This window comes from Moschus berezovskii, chromosome 6 (assembly GCF_049115385.1).
Source record: "Moschus berezovskii isolate FMDL1 chromosome 6, NW_MosBer_1.0, whole genome shotgun sequence".
In the NCBI taxonomy this organism is placed as follows: domain Eukaryota; kingdom Metazoa; phylum Chordata; class Mammalia; order Artiodactyla; family Moschidae; genus Moschus; species Moschus berezovskii.
Window position 1 is genome coordinate 123,726,361 of NC_142465.1, and position 23,400 is coordinate 123,749,760.

Sequence of the window (23,400 nt, forward strand, 5' to 3'; positions counted from 1 at the left end):
GCATCAATTCTTCGACATTCAGCTTTCTTTTTGGTTCAAGTCTCACATCCATACATGGCTACTGGAAAAACCATAGCTTTGACTAAATGGACCTTTGTCAGTAAAGTAATGTCTCTGCTTTTTAACATCCTGTCTAGGTTGGTCATAGCTGTTCGTCCAAGGAGCAAGCATCTTTTAATTTCACAGCTGCAGTCACCATCTGAAGTGATTTTGGAGCCCAGGAAAATAAAGTCTCTCACGGTTTCCATCATTTCCCCAACTCTTTGCCATGAAGTGATGGGACTGGATGCCATGATTTTTTTGAATGTCTTTAAGCCAGCTTTTTCAGCCTCCTCTTTCACTTTCATTAAGAGGCTCTTTAGTTCCTTTCCGCTTTTGGCCGTAAGGCTGGTGTCACAAGGACACAAATCTCAAGTGTGTAGCTTCAGTGTTCATGCCTGTGTACACACCACGTCTCTAGCCCTTAGTCAAGGAGGGCGCTTCAGTAGCATCTGACGGTTCCCTCATGTTGCACCCAGTCGATTCCCACCCACCAAGACCTGGGGAGTCTAGGTTTCTGTGCACTGAACTCCACTCTGGGTGCTCGGGATTGATGCTCATCTCCTTTGCGAGACATTAAGCACCACAAGAACGGGACTTTCCTGATGGCCCAGTGGCTAAGACGTCACGCTCCCAATGCAGGGGTCCTGGGTTCGATCCCTGGTGCAGGAACTAGATCTGCATGGTACAACTAAGAGTTCAAATAACATAAAGATCCCACAGACAATGAAAATCCTGTGTGCTGCAACTACGATCCGGTGCAACCAAATAAATATACGTTTAATTAAAAAAAAAAAACCCATAGGAGCAGAGGTGAGTCCCCTCTATTGATCCGTGCCCTAGCCCTATGCCAGTAAAGGTTTGTGGAGCTAATGCAGTGATGCTCACACCCAGCTGGGCAACAAGGTGCCTGCAGGTTGTGCCTGAGTGCTGGCATTCGTCCAGTCTCGCTGGAGTGTAGATTCGACACGGAGACCGTGCACCTGCGTCCGCTCCTCTCTGTCCTCATCCTGAAACCAAGGCGCCCTGAGGTGACTGCAGGCCCCCTGGAGGAGCGGGTGCAGCTGCAGGGGCTGGGCACATCCAGAGCACCTGTTCACTGGGTCCTCCCTATGCCAGCCTCAGAGGCGCAGTTCCAGGACGCAGTGGGTTACGGGCATGGTTAGTGCAGTGCCCAAGCCAGACAAGAAGTGACGGGGCACATGGAGAACACAGCAGGGGCTCCTGCACCTAGACACGTGTCCTCTGCACGTCCCGTTCACATGTCCAACCAGCAAGACTGCTTCTGGCTGCAGGTAACAGACAAGCCAGTAGCCGTGGTTTAGGAGGCTGGTTTCTCTTCTCACACCATGAGCTCCGGAGGGACACGGCTGGGGACGCTGATTAGCAGCTGCACAGTGTCTGGTCAGGGCCAACGATGACACAGCATCGTCCTCACCATCTCTGTGGATGACGCTGAACAAGACCCTGGGCTCCAGCAGATGCCCTGAACTTTCTCTGACAAGGATCCTTGGTTACACACCCTTCTCGGGCCAATCACTGGATTGTGAGTGGCTAAGACTGGCTACTACTCTCCTGGGACTAGGAGAGGCTGCACCTGAGAGGTCAAGGGGTCTCAGCCCACCAACAAAAGGGTGGAATCCATCAGTAGAAAGGGGATGGCTGTTTGGTCTACCATGAAGACAGTACACCCACTTTGGGGTCCTGCGCACAGCACTCTTCTCACTCAACCATGAGGGAGTGGGGGGCCCTGACATCAGTACACACACAGGTGACCCATGCAGGCTACATGCTGCTGTGCAGATGCGTGCAGTGGGCAGGCAGGGGGCACGTTCTTCAGAGAAGGTGCCAGACAGCGTCAAGGATGGGTGTCCTGGCCAGCTGCCAGGGCTAAGGGCATGGGTGAGGCATGGCAGGTCACCCGAGGAGTCTGCAGTTCTGAGCAGATGGAGCCAAACCGGCACGTCTTCTTCAGAGATTACTTTGGCGGAGAATGGCTCCTGTGAGGGCAGAGGTGAAGCCAGGAGACTGGAAATGTGTGTGCAGGCGGGAAACACGGAGCTTTGGAGGCGGCACTGGGGGCCTAGGGCAGTCTCTGGAGCTGCTGCTGCACCTTCTGAGTGCGGGCCCCCCAGCCCACGTCACCACGCCGGCTGGCCACTCCACCACGTAGGATGTGCAGCTCCTCCCCCAACTTCAGACAGGCTTCTCAGAGCCAGGCAGGTCTGGTTCCTGTGCTTCTCGGCCAGGGACAGCGGGCTCTTATGGGCGCCGTGTTCTCGGGGTCTGCTCTCCGCCACTCTCTCGCCCCGTCCCTACCCTCCACTGGCACACAAAGGCCCCTAGTGCTGCTCCCGTGAACGCTGTGCCCACGTTTGCCACCACGCTCGTCTGCACTGACACAGGCAATCACCCGGGGGAGGACGGTGGCTGCCTCTCGGGCTGGGTGACCTCAGGCAAGTCGCTGCACTCTCCACGCCTCAGGTCCCTCATGTGTAACAGGGAGAAACCACCTCGCTCAGGGCTCCCACAAGGATCACGTGAATTATCACATCTCAGGTCCCTCATGTGTAACAGGGAGAAACCACCTCGCTCAGGGCTCCCGCAAGGATCACGTGAATTATCACACAAGTGTCAGCTGGTGTTATTACAATTCTCGGGTACAAACCACCTCCACACCCCAACAGCACAGCCAGGAACCATCACTGCCCCAGCTGGCCTCCGTCTGCGCCCTCAGGGCTGAAACTCGGGGCAGTGGCAGCAGGACGGCCGGGGGGTGCAGCTGGGCTGACAGCAAACCTGCAGGGCAGGGTCCTCGCCCCGCGCCATCTGGCTGGGTCCGAAGGTGATGGCGGCATCGAACTGGGCCTTGAGCAGCTGAAGTTGCTTCAGCGCCTGCAGCGCCTCTGGGGCGACCTCATCCACACCCCCCAGAAGATTGTAGTTCTCCCCAGGGTCCTCCGACAGGTCAAAGAGCAGCGGGGGCTCATGGGCAGTCAGAGGACTAGAGGCATGGCAGGCAGGGTCCGCAGTGGTGTCGCTGTGGACAGAGCCTGGGGAGGGGCGCACGTCTATGCACAGGGCAGGGGGGCTGGGAGGGGTGGGCGGGGCTGGGCTCGGGGGCGGGGCTCTGGGGGCGGGGCTCTGGGGGACGGGGGGAGGCGGGGCTGGGGGAGAGGAGGTTACCTTGCGTAAAGAAGTGTGCCTTGTACTTTCCGCTCCGCACAGCAAAGACCCCTCGGACCTCATCCGGGTAGGCCGAGTAGAAGAAGAGGGTGTGCCGGGGGCTCTGCGGGCAGAGTCGGGGGTCTGCATGTGCCCAGCACCGTCAGCTCCGCACTGGGCCCTGGGCGTGTAGTGGCTCCCTGCCCACCCAGAAGCCCCCAGCCGGCACCAATAGGATGCAGCTCAACAGAGGGTCCACCTGGCCCCAGGGACTTCAGGGGCCGCCCCCACTCACTCCTGGGGAGGGTGAGTGGCTGCTGGGGGCAGGGGAGCTGTGGCTATCTGCTCACGGGCCCTACCTTGCCTGTGCCCAACAGCAGGGGGCTGATGTCAACGCCATCCAAGGTGATATTGGGTAGTGGGGCCCCCGCCAGGGCTGCCAGCGTGGGCAGCAGGTCCAGGGAGCTGGCCAGCTCATGGGTCACACCTGGGAGCAGAGGGCTGTACCGTCACTCCATTTCTGGTCAGGGCCGGGAAGATGGGACCAAGAGTCCAGGAGCAGAAAGCCTGAAAACTGACCGGGAGCGATGTGACCTGGCCAGAAGGCCAAGGCAGGCTCTCGGACGCCCCCTTCGAAAGTGGTTCCCTTTCCGCATCGCAGGAGACCAGAGCAGCCACCGTGGGACATCCGCATCGTCTCAGGTCTGGGACACACAGGGAGGACGTCAGCAATGAGGAGCCCAGGGTTTCCGGCCAGCACTGGGGACCCCAGAGTAGACTGATAAGTCACACATTTTGCGCAGAAATGGCCAGCATGTGCCTTATACTCCCTGTCCTCCCAAGACCTGCACCTCCATGTACTCACAGCTGCCAGCCTCCCACACGCACCTCGGTGTCACCATATATGGACAACAACTCCCGAGACCCTCTTAGCCCACTAGGTTCTTGGCCAGCGTCAACATGGGAAGACCCAGGGCACTGTGTGGGGTTGACCAGCACCCCCCTGCCCCTGCCGAGTACCCGTTGTCTGCAGTGAAGAAGACGAGCGTCTCTCCGAGCAGCCCCAGGTCCCCCACAGCTGTCATCAGGGCCCCCACAGCTGCATCCAGCTCCATCAGGGAGTCCCCAAATGGCCCTCGGCCTGAATGCCCCGGAAAGCTCTGCCCACTGAACTGGGGGTAGTGGGTGTGCTGGGGATGGAGACTGGAGTTAGCACCAGGTAGGCATCACAGGGAGCCCGGACGGGGGGGCCACGGTCACTCACATGGGAGGCGTAGTACAGGAAGAACGGGCGGCCTTGGCGTTGGGCATCAGTCATGAGGTCACGGGCAAAAGCCACGTAGCGGGCCTCGAGTCCAGGCAGCCAAGGGGGCTGTGCCTCCACCGACAGGTTGGCCAGCAGTGGGACAGGGACCAGGCCCTGGTCACAGAGGCCCTCGCAGGGGGTGGCCGGCGGGAAGCAGGTCAGGTTCTGGCAAGGGCCCTGAGGGAGCAGCGCCTTCAGCGGTCTAGGCTGTGGGGCGGGGCTCTGGGGTCAAGGGGAGGGACCCTGGTGGTTCCTACCTGGTCATGGGAGTACGGGATGCCCAGGAATCGATGGAAGCCGTGGTGGGGGGGCAGAAAGGCCCCCTCAGGCCCCACCCCAAGGTGCCACTTGCCAGCTATCCCTGTGAGGTAGCCTTGGGCAGCCAGGACCTCGGCCAAGGTCACCTCCTCCAGGGGCAGGCCCCCTCGGGAGCTGGGCTCCAGAACTCCAGGGTACAAACCCATCCGAACTGGGAGTCGGCCGGTCAGGAGGGCAGCCCTACAGGGCAAGTCAGAGTCCATGCCACAGAGCAAAACCAAGATGCATGCAAGGGGAGAGAAGAGAAAAACAGAGAGACGTGAATTTCCCCATAGAGACAGAGACCCTGCTCCTCCCTGAGCTCTCCAGAGTGAATCTGGGAGGAGCCAAATGGTCAGGGGTGAGGGCTCCCGGTCTCCTTCCTCACCGGGAGGGTGTGCACAGAGACACAGGCACATAGAAGTCCGTGAACCGAAGACCCCCTGCGGCCAACTGGTCCAGATTGGGGGTGGTGGAGCTGGGGTGCCCATAGGAGCCCAGGTCCCCATAGCCCAGGTCATCAGCAAAGATCAGCAGGATGTTAGGTGGGCTGGCAGCAGCCAGGCCTGTGGCCAAGGTCAGAGTGAGGGTCCACAGAGCCTCCATGGCTCACCGCACAGACAGGCCTGTAACAGAACCCTTGGGAGAGAAGGCAAACTGGCTCCCGCAAGCTCTAACCCCGAGACCCCAGATTCGAGCGCTACCCACCCCCCTGACCCGGACATTAACATCTCCCAAGAACCCAGGCTCAGGCACTACCCTCCACTGAAACCCCAGACCAAAATACTCCCTCGACGGAGACAACTCCTTTCCAACTGACTTGGCACTCAGAGACCCTTGACCCCAACAAAACCCAGGAGCCTGTAGCCGGGGATCTAACTCCCTGGAGACCCTAAAGGGTCAGGACACCTTCAGACTCTCAGGCGGAGATCTGACCCTCTTCTGCTAAAGGTCCCGCCTAGGCTCGTGGTCAGGGGGTAGAAGTCCCAGAAAACTGACCCGCGGGGGCTCACGAAGCGGGACAAAAGCAGTTCAGGGCCGAAGACGGGGCAAGTGCAGGACACCGGGCAGCCGGGCCCTCCTCGGGCGCTTCCGCCTCGGCCCGGGCCGGCCCCGCCCCGCCCCGCCCCGCCCCCTGACCCTTGACTCCCGCGCGGCACGCCCCGGGGCGGGGCACGGCGCTGGGGGGGCGGGGCACGGCGCTGGGAGGGACGGGCTGCTCGGAAGGGGCGGAGCACGGCGCTGGGGGGGCGGGGCACTGTGCTGGGAGGGGCGGGCTGCGCGGAAGGGGCGGAGCACGGCGCTGGGGGGGCGGGGCACTGTGCTGGGAGGGGCGGGCTGCGCGGAAGGGGCGGAGCATGGCCCTTGGAGGGCGGGGCACGGCGCTGGGAGGGGAGGGCTGCGCGGAAGGGGCGGAGCACGGCCCTGGGAGGGCGGGGCACGGCGCCGGGAGGGGCGGGCTGCGCGGAAGGGGCGGGGCACGGCGCTGGGAGGGCGGGGCACGGCGCTGGGAGGGGCGGGGCCTGTTCCGAACCGGGGCGGGGCGCGATCTCGGCTGGGCGGCGGGCGGTAGCTGCGCCCGGGTTTGCGCCCCGAGGCCTTTGGCGCTGGAGGTGGGAAGCGTGTGAGGTACGCGCAGGACGGATCCTAGTGTTGGCGTTCTGCGCGCTGGGTTTCTTAAAGGCCCTGAGCCTGGGGAGTGTGGAATGAGAAAATCGAAACGGAAACCGTGGAGTCCGCGAGCTGCTGGCTTTTCCTTCAACGCTATGTTTGGTGTTTTCTTGAAACAGATCAAAAATTCTTTCCAACCTTTCCCCCTCTGTTCGTGTGTGTGTGTGTGGTGGGGGTGTGGTGGGCAGTGTGTGTGCGTGTGTGTGTGGTGGGTGTGTTTGTGTGTGTGTGTGGTGTATTTGTGTTGTGTATGGGGGGTGTGTGTGTGGTATGTGTGTGTCTGGGGTGTATGCGTGGTGTATTTGTGGTGTGTGTGTGGGGTGTGTGTGGTGTGTGTGTGTCTTTGTGATGTGTGTGTGGTGCGGTGTGTTTGTGGTGTGTATGTGTCGTGTGTGGGGTGTGTGTGTGGGGTGTGTGTGTGTGTTGGGTTGTGTGTGTGTGGTGTATGTGGTGTGTGTGTGGTGTGTGTGGTGGGGGAGTGTGTGTGTGTGGTGTGTGTATGTGTGTGGTGTGTTTGGTGTGTGTGTGTGTGGGTGGGGCATCTGGAGGGCAGTGACTTCTCTGCACGTGGGTCACACCAATGGGAAGGGCTCATCCAAAGAGATGGCGGCCCTGGCTCCATCACTGGAGAGCCTTGTTCGAATGACTTCACAGTTTTGGTCCCCAGATTGTTTAGCTGTTTCAAAGTAAGAGAGAGCCCCAAGAGGCGGTTAGGCGGGTATCTTACTCAGTGCAACTAAACACCCCAAGGTCAGTGCCTCCCTGAGAGTGCCTCCCCACAGCAGCTCCCCTAGGACATCTCTTCCTTGGAACCCTCCCCAGGGCAGCTCTCTGGCCTCAGGCTCCCCAACAGGGTCGGACCTCAGGACCAGCAGGATGTGGGCTGCTGTTGTGGAGGGTTTCTCATAGTTCCTGCCCCTGGAGCCAGCGGGAGGATGGACAGGGTCCTTGAAAGGCCTCTGGTCACTGGGGTGGGGCCAAGACACAGCTTCCACTGAAGCCTGCTGTGGATCTGGCATTTTCCTGGTGAAAGATGAACGCTAAGACTAGAGGCAGTACGAAGGAGCAAAATTTGAAGGGCAGGGACTCCCTGAGGCAGGGCTGGGCTCCAGGCTGCTGCTGGCCTCGGGAGTGGAAGGGGCTCCTGTGAACCATCCCCTTGGAGTCACACTCCAGTATGGGTTCTGTGCCTGTGCGTGGGAGCAGGATGGGGTGGGTGGCCAGGACAGAAAGTTTTTCCATGGCCCAGAAATCTTTGAACCTGTAATTGGAACTATCACAGCTGGTTGGCGCTGTGAATTGGAGTTTAAAAGGAGTCAGCCAAAGGCCCTTTCTTCCTTTTCTGCTGCAAGCTGGGAACTACCCTTATTCTCCAGGAGAGCCGGCCTGCAGCTGTAATGTTATACAAATGGCCGGCACTTTCCCCTGCAGACTCTGGAGGTTGCTCAGGCGTGTGCCCACGGCAGGCAGCCCTGACCTCTGGGTGGGGAGAGGGCGCGTGTGCCTCCATCTTTGTTTGTTCAAAGCTGAGCTCTGTGGGCATCCGAGTCTTTCCGCGATTGTGGGCCTTTCTTGGCAGTGCTGTGGGAATCGGCAGGAGGGTCAGTTTGGGACAGAGCCCCGGTGGGAGGCAGCCTGCCAGGGTGCGGGAACTGGCTCTGGACACTGTTAATTTGGAACTAACACCCACAGTTAGGAGAGGGGCCTTGTGAGTGGTGCCGGTCTGGTCTTTCTACACCTGGAACAAGGGAGGGTCCTCCATTTCCTGGGGCTGCCTGGGGCTGGTGCAGCACTTGGCCCATTTGAAAGTATTCTGTGGTGGTTCCTGGGAATGGCTGGTGTCAGGGATCCAGGACACTAAGGGCCCTCTGTGCAGGCCTCCACTTCCCTCTTGGCTCTGCTCCCTCCTCTGTGGCCTCAACAACCATCATTCCTAACCCCAGGATATTGGAGGCAAAAGATCCTAAATCAGTCAGATCTAACAGGGAGCACAGGTTCTGGATTCAGATCCAGGGGCTTGGATGATGCTGACTGTACTCTGGTTTTTAAAACCAGGGTTCACAACAGCCCATGTGAATGAAGCCAAACTGCTGGAAACCTCTTTGGTTTAATAGAGAAAAAGGCACCCAAAGACAGAGGGAGATAGAATTGTATTGTGCTCGAGCTGGTCAGTTGTCCCCCAACTGTCCTGGGTGAGGGTCTGGAGGACCCCTCTTTGAGGCAGCGAGCAGACTCTGGAGTAGAGTGGGGAGCAGAAACACACTTTAGACTCCGGGGAGCTGGCTACTGTCGGGTGGCAGAGGCCGCAGGGCCAGGCGGAATGGCATGGCCTGAGGTTTTTGGCTCCCTGGCCACAGAGTCATTCTCCAGGACAGAAACAGGGTGGCACTAGCGGCAGCGGGGTGGTGGTGGAAAGAACCTAGGTTTCGGGAATGCGGCCCAGACCTGACTCACAATGCAGCTCCTCTTCCAATTCCTGGACGTGAGTTGCTCACAGACCGGGAGCTGCCAGAGGGAAGGACCTGGCGGAAACACCCAAGGCTGTACTAAGTCTTCTCCCTGGCCTCCCTTGAGGGAGGTGTGGCCTTCAGCCGGGTTGGCCATACTCTAGGGGAAGGGACAGGCAGGTTCTCAGGGCTTGTTGGCCACTAACTCTGAGTGATACCACTTCAGACATTCTGATGCCCCATAGTCCACTGATCAGAGAGGGCTTTGGGGGTCACACAGGACAAGCGTATAGGGCCACGGTCCATCTCACCATGGATGCAGTGATTATGTGAATTTATTTTGTATTAATTTCCCTGGGTCTTAAGCATATCATTCTAACAGATGTATTGAGCAGCAGGCCAAAGCAACACTACCTGCTGATCTAGACAAGGACTCAAGGTAGTAAGCCCAAAGCGAGGGCTATAATAGTTGAGGAAACATTAGCTATAATAGTTGAGGAAACATTAGCTACCTTAACAGATAAACCCCCAAATCTCAGTGACTTAACACAACAGGTATTTACTTCTTGCCCACAGAAAATCCAGTTTGCAACATAAGCAGAAATAGGGTTGGGTGAGTCTCTGCTCCATGTAGGCATTTAGGGACCCATAGAAAAGCAAGTAGGGCCTTCCCGGGTAGCTGAGGAAGTGCTGCCATTTTTGATGCATGGATTTAAGGTCATCCTGGATGAAGGCTGAACAAAGAGCAGGCAGGATAAGAAGGAGGGATTTACTGGTTAGGCCTAGGAGTGGCCGCGATTCCAGAACTCCTGACTTGGCCCTACGTAGATGCAAAAGGGGCTGGGAACACAGACTCAGAGGGGCGGTCCATTGGAGTCAGCAGGTCAGCTTTCGGACATCTCAGTTCGCCGAGTGTGGCGAGAAGTCAGGCCCTGGGGGCGTGCTCTGTGGCGCTGCTGAGGGAGAGGGCGTCTCCAGGAGCTCAGGCTCGGTGCGCCTTTCAGTACTCCAGTGACTCTGCAGGCACTACCTGTATCAATCCCTTTCAGCTCGCAGCAGTCACACATGTGTCCATAATCCATACCTAAGCCCCGACTTTTACAGTTAGTGAGATGAGAGGGCGAGGGACTGGGAGGCCATAGGGTGAGGGGTCCCTTGGAGAGACATGGATGATGTCAGAGCTCGGGGTGAGCAGACAGCCTGTCACCAGAGCTCTCGGTGAGCAGAGGACATGCTTGGCCGCGGGGGATTGCTTGGTCACTGCTGTATTCCTCGCGCCTCGCCCTCGTACTTTGGTGTGTGTGTTTGTGAGTAACGAACATTTTAAACGCAGGATGTCCTTCTGTTCATTTATTCGTTCATTAATATCTGTCTAGCCATCATTAAGCATTGCTGTGTTCTGGCTGCTGTGACAGAATACAAAACAGATTTCCAACAACACAGTCTAAAGCACCTCTATTGTAAAACACTTGGAAATGCTGATGCTGTTCAGTCTCTAAGTCATGTCTGACTCTTTGTGACTCCATGGACTGCAGCACGCCAGGCTTCTCTGTCCATCACTGTCTCCCAGAGTTTGCTCAAACTCATGTCCATTTAGTCGGTGATGCCATCCAACCATCTCATCCTCTGTGACCCCCTTCTCCTCCTGCCCTCAGTCTTTCCCAGCATCACGGTCTTCTCCAGTGAGTCAGCTCTATGCATTAGGTGGCTGAAATATTGGAGCTTCAACCTCAGCATCAGTCCTTCCAATGAGTACTCAAGGTTCATTTCTTTTAGGATTAACTAGTTTGATCTCCTTGCTATCCAAGGGACTCTCTTCTCCAGCACCACAGTTCGAAAACATCTATTCTATAGTGCTCAGCCTTCTTCATGGTCCAACTCTCATACCTGTACACTGGAAAAACCATAGCTCTGACTATATGGACCTTTGTTAGCAAAGTGATGTCTCTGCTTTTTTTTTTTTTTGGTTTTCCCCAGTAAAGAATCTGCCTGCAATGCAGGACACCTGGGTTTGATCCATGGGTGGGGAAGATCCCCTGGAGAAGGGAATGGCAACCCACTCGAGTATTCTTGCTTGAAGAATTCTATGGACAGAGAAGCCTGGCGGGCTGCAGTTCATGGTGTTGCAAAGAGTTGGACATGACTGAGTGACTAATACTTTCACTTTCACCACTTTTTAATACTCTGTCAAGGTTTGTCATAGCTTTTTGTTCCCAAGGAGCAAGCATCTTTAATTTCATGGCTGCAGTCACCATCTGACATGATTTTGGAGCCCAACAAAATAAAATCTGTCACTGTTTCCATTTTTTCCCCATCTATTTGTCATGAAGTGATGGAAAGGGATACCATGATCTTAGTTTTTTGAATGTTGAATATCAAGTCAGCTTTTTCACTCTTCTCTTTCACCTTCATCAAGAGGCTCTTTAGTTCCTCTTTGCTTTCTGCCATTAGGGTGGTATCATTTGCATATGTGAAGTTGTTGATATTTCTCCTGGCAATCTTGATTCCAGCTTGTGCTTCTTCCAGCCCAGCGTTTCTCATGATGTACTCTGCATATTAGTTAAATAAGCAGGGTGACAATATATAGCTTTGATGTACTCCTTTCCCAGTTTGGAACCAGTCTGTTGTTCCATGTCCAGTTCTAACTGTTGCTTCTAGACCTGCATACAGGTTTCTCAGGAGGCAGGTCAGGTGGTCTGGTATTCCCATCTCTTTCAGAATTTTCCAGTTTGTTGCAATCTACACACTCAAAGGCTTTAGCATAGTCAACAAAGTAGATGTTTTTCTGGAATTCTCTTGCTTTTTGTATGAGCCAATGGATGTTGGCAATTTGATCTCTGGTTCCTCTGCCTTCTCTAAATCTAGCGTGTACACTGGAAGTTCTTGGTTCACGTGCTGTTGAAGCCTAGCTTGAAGGATTTTGAGTATTCCCTTGCTAGTGTGTGAAACTGCAGTAGGAGTCCATGACCTGAGCCGCAGCTCATTTATGCTGGCCGCAGAGAGCTTCTCCATCTGCGGCTGCAAAGAATATAATCAGTCTGCTTTCAGTGTTGACCGTCTGGTGCCATCCGTGTGTGCGGTCCTCTTGAGTTCCTGGCAGACCAGTATGCTATGAGCAGTGTCTCCTCTTGGCAAAACTGTTGGCCTTTGCCCTGTTTCGTTTTGTACTCAAAGGCCAAACTTGCCTGTTATTCCAGGTATCTCTTGTTCTTTTTAAAATTATCTTTTATTCAAGTATAATTGATTCACAATGTTTAGGTATACAGCAGGTTGATTCAGTTATAATACATACAGACATACATATATATACATATGTCTGTGTCTGCCGTTGTTATGTAGTCATTCAGTCATGTCCAGCTCTTTTGTGACCCGTGGACTGCAGAGGACCCACCGGGCTCCTCTGTCCATGGGATTTCCCAGGCAAGAATACGGAGGTGGGCTGCCACACCCTCCTCCATCCAGGAGTCTCTTGACATCCCACTTTTGCATTCCCATCCTCTGTAATGAAAAGGATTTGTTTGGTAGTTCTAGAAGGTCTTGGAGGTCTTCATAGAAATAGCTTTATGGTTATATTAGAATGTGTTCACTAAGTACCAGGTACATGGTGAGCGTGTCACACCCATGTGCTCTCCTAACGTGCCAGGGCCCAGGGGGAGCCCAAAAGCAGGCGCCTGGCATGTGGCCTGAATGAGGGGGGGAATGAAGCAAGTCCTACCATTGTCCCTAACATACCAGAGCTCACAGGGAGGCAGAGTGGAGCCAGCAAGTTTTCTCAGGCCACCAGGGTACCTGGTGGCAGAGCTGGGATGCCAGCTCAGGCCCTGCCCCAAGGCCAGCCCTTCTGCCTCTCTTGCAGTCACGTTCCCTCTTAGAGAGGCCTCTCCACTCTCCTTTGTTGGACGTTCAGGTACCCTTGGCTCTTGAAGCCAAAAGAAAGAACAGCAGGTTTCAGGGACTAAGTTTGGAGATTCACAGCCTCTTCAGAACCTTCCCTGTCTCTCGTATCTGTACTCCTCCCAGGTTGCTTTCTTCCCAAGGCTGCAGTCTTGGTCACTAGCATCTGTCGAGCTTCATTTCTCCCGCGTGTCCCAAGCGTGGAGAAAGGGTTTCTTTCTCAGTTACGAACCTCAGCCCCCAGAACAGGGTTCTCATCGGCCGTGTTTGGGTCACATGCCCACTATGGTGTCTCAAGTCCTGGTTTCTCCACTGACTTGCCACATGCGGCTTCGGACAAGGTGAGCTGCTTCTAATTTGCTCTGCTTCCTCATCTGTTCCATGAGGACGGTAACGGGCTGGCTCAGTGATTTAGTGATGACTGAATCAGCTAGTACATGCCATACACTTGGGATGACATGTAGTGCTCAAAAATCTGGGGAGTAATCTATTTTCATAATTATTACTATATATTTCTCTTTTATTTATGCCGTTTCCATAAAGCTCTGCGGTGGTTTCTCTGTGAAGAAGTCTCCATATTAAGTTGTAACCACCGTTGGTCCCCCAAAGTTTGGAGCCTTAATTATGTTACTCTTTGTAGTCCCCAGGACCACCAAGCCAAGAAATTAGCATGAAGCAATTCCTGGGCTAGTTATACTCCTCTGAGGGACAGATCGAGGCTTCCCAGGCCCAGCTGAGTTCATAACCCCAAGCCACAGAATTGTCACAGAACGAACCGGCAGCCCCCGCGTGGGGGTGAGCCGGTAGGTTCTGCAAATGGGATTAGAGCACCAGAGCACTCACACCTGTGAACCACTGACTACAACTTTAAAGCAAGTGTTTTAAAAACAAAGACAAAAGAAATCTAAAGATTGCATTACAGAAAAAGTCAATACAAAGAACAAGCAGATCTGATAACGCACCAATAGGGCTTGCAGAAATAAAAGTTATGGCCACTGAAATTTAAAACTCTATGGGGGGGAATAAAACCTATGGATGAGATTAATAACTGATTAAATTCAAACAGAACCAGCGAGATGGAAGCCAAAAGTGGAAAAATTACCCGGAACACAGCACACAGAGAGGAAAGTCTTCAAAGTATTGAGAAAAAAGTACCTTGTCAATTAGCAATCTACATTGGCTCAATTATCACTCAAAATAAGGGTGAAATAAGACATTTCAAAGTCACTGCTTTGTCACTACTTTCAGGAAGAAGAAAATCCAAGTCAGAAGGAAAGTGAGTGAAGAGTGGGTTGACCTGTGGCTCCAGGAGGTGAGAACCACGACAGGACAAAGGCCCAAGGCCAAAGTGAAAGTCCCTCTAGTGCAGGGACCGGAGGGGAAGCAGATTTTACTTTGGGCTTGTTAATCCCACATGCCACAAATTCAAGTGTGTTTATGAAAATGATAGAAAGAATGTTTAACTCCAAAAACAAAGGGAGTTGAGGGAAAGAGGAATAAAGATAACGTGATCAATCAAAGGAAGAGCCCAAAGGGAGAAAAAAGCAGCAGAGACAAAAAAACAGAAAAATGCTGACTGGCAACACAAAAGGAGAAGGCAAAAACCAGTAAACCACATCGATAATCACAATGAAACACCATTAAAGGTTAATTCAAAAAATGGCTACCGTACTATTTACCAGAAGCACAGCTAAGAATATGAAATGTAGAAAGGATAGAAGGAGAACGAGGGGAAGAGACATATGAGGCCAGTACTCACACAGCAGTGCTGCCGAGGCTGAATACTGAAGCAAAACTAAGGCAGGCAGCAGCATTAAGAGTAAGTAAGGTGCCGTAAAACGAGAAAGCTGTGATAACTCTAAATCTGTTAGCATTAAGAACAAAGCCTGAAAAGACATTTAAATCCCAAATTGGCAAAATGTCATGGAGAGGCTGCTACGGTGGAATTTTTATCCCACTTCTCTCAGTAACTTATAAATCAAGCAAAGGGAACATTAGAAAACACATAGAATATTGGAGTAACACAATTAACAAACTTGATATAATGGAGTTATGATTTTAAGTGTGTGTATATTGTTGGATATATATACACACACATACATACATATCTCCTTGCATCCAACAATTCCTATTGAACCACATACATGGCAACCAGAAAGTCTTTATAAAATCAGTATTATTCAAATATACTCAAATATATTTATATATGTATGTTTTATATTTATTGCTCAGTTTTTACAAATAAATTATATTTTTATTTGTACTCAAATCTACTCAAAGGTCAGTATTATGCAGATCATCTTCTCTGACCATAACACAATAAAAAAGAAATCAGTAGCTAAGGGTGAGTCCTTCCTAAAAAAGAAATAAATAAATAGAAAGAAACCGAGTATACATTGGAAAGCTTAAAGTAGCACTTTTCAGTAATCCCTAAAGCAAGCAATACAATGGATATTAGAGAATCAACAAGGTGAAATAAAAAATACTACTTATTAAGACTTAACGGGGGACTTCCCTGGGGGTCCACTGGCCAAGACTCAGAGTTCTCAATGCAGGGGCCTGGGTTCAATCCCTTAGGGAACTAGATCCCACATGCCACAACTAAGACCCAACTTAATGGACATAACTAAAGTGGAACTTTGAAATTTATAACCTTAAGCACTCATTATCAGAGAAAAGAAAGACTAAACATTGAATTCAGTACCCAGCTGAAAAAATTAGAAGAAGGATCCTAAAAACAATCAAGGCAGTAGAAAGAAATAAACAGAAGAAAACAAAATAGAAATAGATTAGCAGAATGAAAAGTTGATTCTTTAGAAAAAGATTTGTATTCCTAGAAAAATAAAACTTATCAGACTTAGGATGAAATTGAACCTAAATATACTGATAGATGTTAAATGACTTGAAGCAAACAAAACAAAACAAAAAGCTATCCAGAAACATTGCACCCGGTCCAGACAGTCGGAATACTCAGGTATTCTGCCCCTGCAACCTGCTCTGAGCTTGGAGAGGGTCTGCCCTGAACAGACGAAGTTGGGTGCGAACAGTTTGAAGATGAAAGTTCAGCTAGTGCCCACTGAACATGGACTGAGCCCGGGGCCTCGGACACAGCAGTGAACCAAATCAGGAAAGCTCCCGCCCTACAGGGAGTCTGCATCCTGGGGGGAAAGACAGGTCCTAGACGATAAGCAACAAGTGATTTCAGGGCAGGCAGACACTAGGGTGCTGTGGAGGGAAGACCAGAGTTGGGGGGGAGAGAGGCCCCTGGGGAGGGTCAGACAGCAGGACGCCCCCTGCCCCGCACCCCAGCCCCAGTCATGGAAACGGGGGCGTGAGGCTCGGCAGGAGACACAGCAGGCCTGCGGGATTTGCTGTGGGCCAGGCCTCTGTGGGCGGACTGCAAGAGGGAGGGAAAGGCTGGGATGTGGGTGAGGAAGTGGCCCAGGAGTGACGGGAGGGCGTGGTGAGGGAGGGGACGCAGCCTTACCAGGAGGGGCCCACAGGGCGCCGCAGGTGGGGGTGCTCTGGCCACGCTGCAGGGCGGGGGTGCTTAGGACCTTGAGGGCGCGGGCACAGACGGCCTCTGCAGTGGCTGGGGGCCTGGGGGGCCACGCAGTGGTGGGTAGTGTTCCATCGGAGAGGTCTGACCCTGTGCCAGGCACGTTCCGGACGCTTTGCCCATGCGAGCTTCCACAGGCCCTGGGCTCCCGCACTTGTGCTGGGAGGGAGTGGGGATGGGAGAGCCATGGGTCTTTCTGGAATCTCAGCCCTGATGAAGGGCCATGGGGTCTGGGGACTCCTTGCCTCCAAAGAGTAAGACAGGAGGGAGGAGAGGCAGGGCTGGGCTGGGAGGTGCTGGGGAGCCTGGGGTCTTTTATTCTCAACAAAATAGCCTGTCCCTGGGCTTCCTGCTCCGTCAACCCACCAGGCTGCAGGACCAGGAGGACATTCTGTGGGAAAGGTGCTTCTGGGGGTTTGGATTTTTGCCGTTTGCAGTGGGTTGGGGAGTGGTGCCAGCTTGGAATTTATTTATCATGTGCTCATTCTGTGGACCTGGCCCTGGCAGGGCAGGCCCAGTTGAGCCTGGAGACCAGGGATGTGTTGGTCGCTTCTCAGATGTGAGGTTTTCTCCTGAAAGCGTGGCATTCGTGGTCCTGGGTGTATCAAGTACAGTGGGCCCCTGGGGAGGCTGAAGGGGTCCCCATGAGATCGTCTCGGTGGACAGGTGGTTGTCTGGCCACCCAGGTCAAGGGCAGGGTTGCAGGGAGAGCCTGGAGGCCTAGGGCTGCTCTGAGGCTGGTTGTGGGGAGATGCAGCCTCCTTCTTCAGTCCCATCATGACTCTGGTGAATGTGGCCATGGCCGCACAGCTGGCACAGCAGGAGAGCGGGGGACTCAGGGCGGGGAGACCAGGGGCAGGAAGATGGTGGAGACAGGGGGGCCGGGAAGCCCTTGTTTCCTCTCTCCAGGGCTGAGCCACATGCTTCCCAAGGTGCTTCCTGCAGATAAGTGGGCTTCCGGCAGCCCCTTCCTGCTTCCCCCCTTCCCCTACCCCTCCCATCCGCCCCAGCCTCTGGGGACCCTCAGCTCCCCGGCTCAGGCCAGGCCAGTGGCCTTGGGAAGAGCCTGAACATCCTGAGGTCACACTCCTAGGCAGGGAGGGTCCATCCAGGCCCGAGAAGAAAGCAGGAGCAGACTGCGGACAGCGCTGGACACACGCTTGGTGGGGTCAGTGGAGTCCTGGGAGGCAGAGATTTTTCCTGGAGGGGTGGTGGCTGGGGAGGGAGAGAGTCAGGTTTCCCTCAGGGGTCAGGGCTGGTCCTGAGGAAGTTGGTCTCGCTCTGGGGTGACCGGAGGCTGCTCCAGGGGCAGAGCGGTGGGTACTCTTTGGGGTGGGGGCTGTTCTCCAAAGGGGTGTCAAGAACCGGTCTGTGTGGGGGTAGGGGGGTGCTTCCAGGATGTCGGGGGAGGGTAAGGAGGTTTTCTGTGTGTGAGTGTGTGTGTGGGGGGCGGTTTATTCAAGTTTATTCCTGGGAGGCTCAGGGGATCCAGGGCTGCTCTTGGAGAAGGTGGGTGAGGCTGGGGTATTTTCTACCAGGACCAGAAGGTGTTCCCAGGCTGGGTTGTTCTGTGAAGGTTAGCAAGTGTGTCTTTTGAGAAGGGGAGCGGCCATGGCCATGGGGGTCAGGGCCTGTTCTTTGGGGAGGAGTCCAGCACGGTGGGGGAGCTTTGTGGGAGTCAGAAGCTGTTTCTCGGGAAATCAGGGCTATTTCAACGTGAAGGGGCTGCTCTTTGCTTTAAGAACCTTTAGGGCTCGGGTTTCCCAGCTCTGGGGTAGTTCTGTGAGGCTGACGAGTGTTGAGGGGGGAGCTGGCGCGCTCCGATGGGGCGGTGGTGCCTGAGCTAGTTTCTTTATTGCGCTCCCCTCTCCTCCGCCTACTCATCACCCCCTCCCGCGTTGCCACGACAACGCGTAAAACTAAAATTCACTTCCCGGTTGCAGGTGGAGACTAGTAGCGCCCCCTCCCCTCAGCCCTTCCTCTTAGGTCGCGCCCCCATCCTGCTGTCGCTAAGGTGACCGGGAGGGGGTGCCAGGCGTCGGAGCTGGGCGAACCAGGGGGCCTGGGCAGGGGGCTGGAGGAGGGGCGGGCCTCAGAGTGCGGAGCGAACTCCGCAAACTCGGCCAGGGATGCGGGAGCCGCGCGCCGCGCCGAACACAGTTCGGCGAGGTCCTAAGGGTTAAGTTGGAGGGTTAAATGGTTCTGGCTGTGGGAGAGACCGGGGGCTCCGAGGTTCGTGCCGTCCCACCCCCAGGACAGGGGCCGGGTCGGTCCGTGTCACCCCCGGGTCTTGAGTAGGGTGGGGAGAGGGGGTCGGTAGAGTGGGGAGAGGCTGCCACCCCCGGACATTAATTCTCCGCGGTTTCTCTCCCCTTCCTGCCCTGCCTCTGGCCCCAGTGCCCACAGCGGCCCCCAGCCCGGCTCCAAGCCCCCTCCTCGCCGCATCTTCCCCGGCGGTCCACGGATGCTCTTCCGCAGCCGAAGGGCGGCGCGGTCCTCGCCGCTCAGCCACTCCCCCCACACCGAGGCCTAGGAGTCCCCACACCCCCAGCACAGCCCCCAGGGTCCCCACCCTGCTGCGCGGCCCTCGCCCTTCGCACGACCCCCCCTCCGCACCCCGGGACCCCAGACAGTCCCCTTCGCCCTCGCCGGCCCGGAGCGTCCCGGCCCTCGCCTCCGGCTCAGCCCCCTGCCACCCCCGCTTCCCTCCCGGCTCAGGCCCCCTCCCCCCGCCGCCCCCGCCCCCGGGGAAGGCAGGCGCCGAGCGGAGCCGGGGCCGATGCAGCTGAGCCGCGCCGCCGCCGCCGCCGCCGCCGCCGCCCCTGCGGAGCCCTCGGAGCCGCTGTCCCCGGCGCCGGCCCCGGCCCCGGCTCCCCCCGGCCCCTTCCCGCGCAGCGCGGCCGACGGGGCTCCGGTGGGGGGCCGGGAGGGGCCGGGGCGCGGCGAGGAGCCCCGGGGCGCCCAGCTCCCGGCCGCTAGCGGCCCCGGCGCGGGCGCGGGGATGGACGGCCCCGGGGCCAGCGCCGTGATTGTGCGCGTCGGCATCCCAGACCTGCAGCAGACGGTGAGCCTCGCCGCCCGGGTCCCGGCGGCACCCTCGCCCCGCTCTCGCCGCCCCCCAGCCGCGCGCCGCGAGCCGTGCGCGGGAGACCCCTGCCCCGGCCACTCGCCCCTCCCCCGCCGCCTCCGCCCGGACCCTCCCCGCGGCCGCGCGGGGGCGGGGCCCGGGGAAGCACCGCCCCCGGGGCGAGGCCTCGCGAGCGGGGCGCGGAGGCGGCGGGGGTCCGCGGCCTCCGCTCCCGCGCCGGGGCTCGGGCGGCGCCCGGGCCTCCGTGCCCCGCGCTGGCCGGGCGGCCCGATCGGCTCACGACCGCGCTCCGCTGCAGAAGTGCCTGCGCCTGGACCCGGCCGCGCCCGTTTGGGCCGCCAAGCAGCGCGTGCTCTGCGCCCTCAACCACAGCCTCCAGGACGCGCTCAACTACGGGCTCTTCCAGCCGCCCTCCCGGGGCCGCGCCGGCAAGTTCCTGGACGAGGAGCGGCTTCTGCAGGAATACCCGCCCAACCTGGACACGCCCCTGCCCTACCTGGAGGTGAGCCGCGGCCGGGGACCGGCAGAGCCCCGAGCTCCAGAGGGCACAGCAGCGAGGGGGACGGCCGCGGGGAGTTAGTGTGTGCGGGGCGAGTGAGGAGTGAGCCGCGTGCAGGCGCGCGGTCAGCAGCACGTGCGGAGGGGTGTGAGCGGGCGTGACGGCCCGGAGCGCCGCGTGGAGTATGCCGGCCGCGGGCTCTGTGCACCTCTGTGTCTTGTCTCCCTGCCGCCGGCCGTGCAGCTGTCCTAAGGACAGTCTCAGCCTTCCTCGTTTGCTCACCTGTTCATGATGTAAAGGCAGCTGAGCACCCTGTGAGCAAGGGGACCAGGTCCATTTGGAGGTGGGGGTGGCAAGTGCAGTGGGCTGTGGAACAAGCCTTATGGTCGCTGAGCTCAGCTGACTGGGCCTCCCTGGTGGCACAGGCAGGTAGGCACAGTTCTGTCCAGAGAGGGGTGTCTAGGAAGGTAGGCCTGGAACCTGGTCTTGGAAGAGGACTGAGGTTTCAGGGAATCCTGGGGGTGGGGGTGGGACAGGAAGGGCACAGCAGGCAGAGGGACCGCTGGGCGTGCAGCACAGCTGCCCTCGGTGCAGGTCGTGTCCATGGAGGGTGCATGGGCTGGTGAGGCCGCCCGGCAGGAGCTCTGTGACGGGGCGATGAGCAGTGGGGCCCTGGCCACACAGCAGTGGGCAGGACTCCACTCTGTGCCTGCTTTCACTTACTCAGTCCAGGTGGGTGCCTTTTTCTGCCTTGTCTTTACCTGAGCAGTTTCGATACAAGAGGCGAGTTTATGCCCAGAACCTCATTGATGATAAGCAGTTTGCAAAGCTTCACACAAAGGTAAGGAGGCAGCCACAGCGAGGGTACTCGAAGGTCACCTTCGGCACTCCCTCCAGTCCCCTCCCCGCCATGGCCAATGCTCCCCTAGCTCAGCCTTAACTGAATTTTCTGATGTCAAAAATGTCCTTGAAAAATTCCCTTCTTGAGGCCTCCGCCTGTCCCCAGAACGGCCACCCCAGCTTGGTTGGGCTGGCCAGCTTTGGCTCAGTCTGCTTTCTCCTGTCATCAGGGACCCAGAGTGGGTGTTGGGGGGGCGGCTAGAGGGCCGGATGCAGACTCCAGGCACCATGACTTTGGGGTGGTCGGTCTGGTGATGGGTTCCACTCAGGTGAGGCTCTTGCTGACTCCTCTGGTGGGCCCCTGGCTAAGGGGTGGAGTGCAATAGGGCTCAGTGTCTTTGTGGGGGAAACGTGAGCGGATGTGGTTGTTGAGGGGAGCTGGGTTGGGGTGGGGAGAACAGGCCATCTGGGACTTAGTGGTCATCCAGTGCTAGGGACTTGAAATTAGGCGTCTCATTATTTTTTTTTCTGGGAGGAACTATTATTATCCCATTTCATAGATGAAGATACTGAGTCCCAGAGAATTTAAGTGACTTGCATCTAGTGATGTTGGGGTTGGACCCAGATCTTCTGACTCCGGAGCTCTGTTCCTAGGCCTACCTATAGGGTCTTTACTCCTGGGTACTGTTGCTAGGGGGGCACCTCCCTGCCTCCTCTGAATGTAGGAGGGGCAGGGTGGGTACCCTGGCCCTTTCCATAGGCAGACTCCCTGAGTTCCCACCCCAGGCTCCCGTGGGCCAGTGGACATTTGCTTGCTGAACATTTCACTGACAGTCTCTGGGGCCTAAGAGAGGGATCTGCACATTCACCCCTGTGCCCCAGTGACCCCCTTGTGACCCCAGAGTCTCTGTGCCAGATTCCTCTGCTGCCTTGGTTCCATGACTGGGCAGGGACTCCCTCACTGGTCTTGGTGTAACCCATCACCCTGGGTTCCTCCCGTAGTTACCTCTGCTCTAAAGCTGACCTCAGCGACCTGCAGGGCACCAGTGACTCTTGACCTTCAGTGAGTCTCACTTGTTTTTAGGATGAGTTTCAGCTCTGGCCACAGTCCTGTGTTTCTGCCTGCCTGGTCTCCGGCCGGCCCCCAGCACCACACTAAGCCTCCCCCCGCCACCCACACCCAGCGCTGGTGGGGCCGAGGTCTTTCCTCTCAGCTCTGACCATCCTCCCTCCTGTCCCGTCGTCCTCACCCGCCAGAGGGCGCCCCCTCGCGTGGAGCTGTCCCCACGGCCACCTGCCCTGTTTCTGATGCGTTCTCTCTCTAGAGGGCCTGGGGCCTCAGGCCGGGGCGCCTTGCCTGCTGCAGGCAGCACTGTGGTGCCAGCGGGGGCTTAGTGAGGCTTTGCTGAGTGAGTTGACAGTGACTGGTGCGTGAAGGGAAAGCAGTCAGAGTCACGCCACAGGAGGGGACACCTGGCGGGAGAGGAGGGCCCTGGAGCTGGACTCTGTCGTGGGGTGAGCTCGTGAGAAAGCTTCACTGGAGAAGGAGCAGGCTGCCTTGGGAGCGGGGTGCGGGCTGCCCCCGGCTGGCTCCTGCCCATGTGGCTTCAGGCTTTTCCAGGCTGGACAGGTTGGGGCATCAGGGCCAGGGAGAGAAGCCAGGGCAGAGGCTGAGGCTGAGGGAGGGAACTCACTTAGCTGGGCCTGGGGGGCGAAGAAGGGCCTGCAGCAGCACGCGGATCCAGTGGCTCTGGGGTTGGGGCCACAGTGGGAGTGCAGGCTCAGGATAACACGGGAAAGGGAGAAGGTTGTGGTGTATGCTGTTGGGTCAGACTGAGGGGCACGGTAGTTTCCTGGGGGACGTGGGTGATGGTCAGATGATGGTCATCAAGTGTGGGCTGATCAGGATGGCTGGCTGTATTCCAGGCGAACCTGAAGAAGTTTATGGAATACGTCCAGCTGCACAGCACGGACAAGGTGGCCCGCCTGCTGGACAAGGGGCTGGACCCCAATTTCCACGATCCTGACTCGGGAGGTGAGAAGCAGATCAGGGAGGGGCACCGTCTGGGGATGGCCAGGACTGTGACCTTCGCCCGTCCCTTGAACCCAGAGTGTCCGCTGAGCCTGGCCGCCCAGCTGGATGACGCCACCGACCTGCTGAAGGTGCTGAAGAACGGCGGCGCTCACCTGGACTTCCGCACGCGAGACGGGCTCACGGCTGTGCACTGCGCCACGCGCCAGCGGAACGCGGCCGCCTTGACGGTCAGTGCAGGCCCAGCCCTCGCCGGAGCGTCGTAGGACCCGGGAGCGGAAAGAGGCTGGCCTGGCATGAATACTGAGGTTCTTGCCCTCAGACCTTGCTGGACCTGGGCGCTTCCCCGGACTACAAGGATAGCCGCGGTCTGACGCCCTTGTACCACAGCGCCTTGGGCGGAGGGGATGCCCTCTGCTGCGAGCTGCTCCTGCACGATCATGCTCAGCTGGGGACCACCGACGAGAACGGCTGGCAGGAAGTCCACCAGGTAGGTGGGGGCACAGGGCCAGGGCCCCGGGGCCGGCCTGCGGGTCCAGCTCCAGCAGTAACCCCCTCCTGCA

The 23,400-nt window shown here is 57.0% G+C and overlaps 2 protein-coding genes across 10 annotated transcripts in view; one reads left to right on the forward strand and one right to left on the reverse strand.

The window, feature by feature from the left end:
* Positions 1–2,659: 2,659 nt before the first annotated feature.
* ARSA (arylsulfatase A) lies at positions 2,660–5,937 on the reverse strand. Of its 3 annotated transcripts, none has more exons than XM_055396076.2 (9): positions 5,807–5,937; positions 5,196–5,433; positions 4,768–5,008; positions 4,469–4,687; positions 4,225–4,394; positions 3,784–3,908; positions 3,564–3,691; positions 3,226–3,328; positions 2,660–3,092 (listed from the first exon to the last, which is right to left on the reverse strand). In XM_055396076.2, exons 2-9 carry the CDS (start codon positions 5,411–5,413, stop codon positions 2,773–2,775), a joined length of 1,524 nt encoding a protein of 507 aa, XP_055252051.1. In that variant the 5' UTR covers positions 5,414–5,433; positions 5,807–5,937; the 3' UTR covers positions 2,660–2,772. The 3 variants fall into 3 exon arrangements, with proteins under 3 accessions (XP_055252051.1, XP_055252052.1, XP_055252053.1); XM_055396077.2 differs by having other exon boundaries at positions 5,196–5,446; positions 5,807–5,935; XM_055396078.2 differs by having other exon boundaries at positions 5,196–5,373; positions 5,807–5,921.
* An 11,454-nt stretch (positions 5,938–17,391) lies between these two features.
* The window catches only part of SHANK3 (SH3 and multiple ankyrin repeat domains 3), a 50,989-nt gene continuing 44,980 nt past the window's right edge, over positions 17,392–23,400 (forward strand). For 6 of the 7 annotated variants that reach the window (XM_088837606.1, XM_088837608.1, XM_088837609.1 and 3 more), the window contains exons 1-7: positions 17,392–17,546; positions 18,776–19,442; positions 19,765–19,968; positions 20,735–20,806; positions 22,732–22,840; positions 22,916–23,067; positions 23,160–23,327. In XM_088837606.1, coding sequence (XP_088693732.1) covers positions 19,158–19,442; positions 19,765–19,968; positions 20,735–20,806; positions 22,732–22,840; positions 22,916–23,067; positions 23,160–23,327 — 990 coding nt within the window. In that variant the 5' untranslated portion in view covers positions 17,392–17,546; positions 18,776–19,157. The other variant, XM_088837607.1, reaches the window with a different exon arrangement.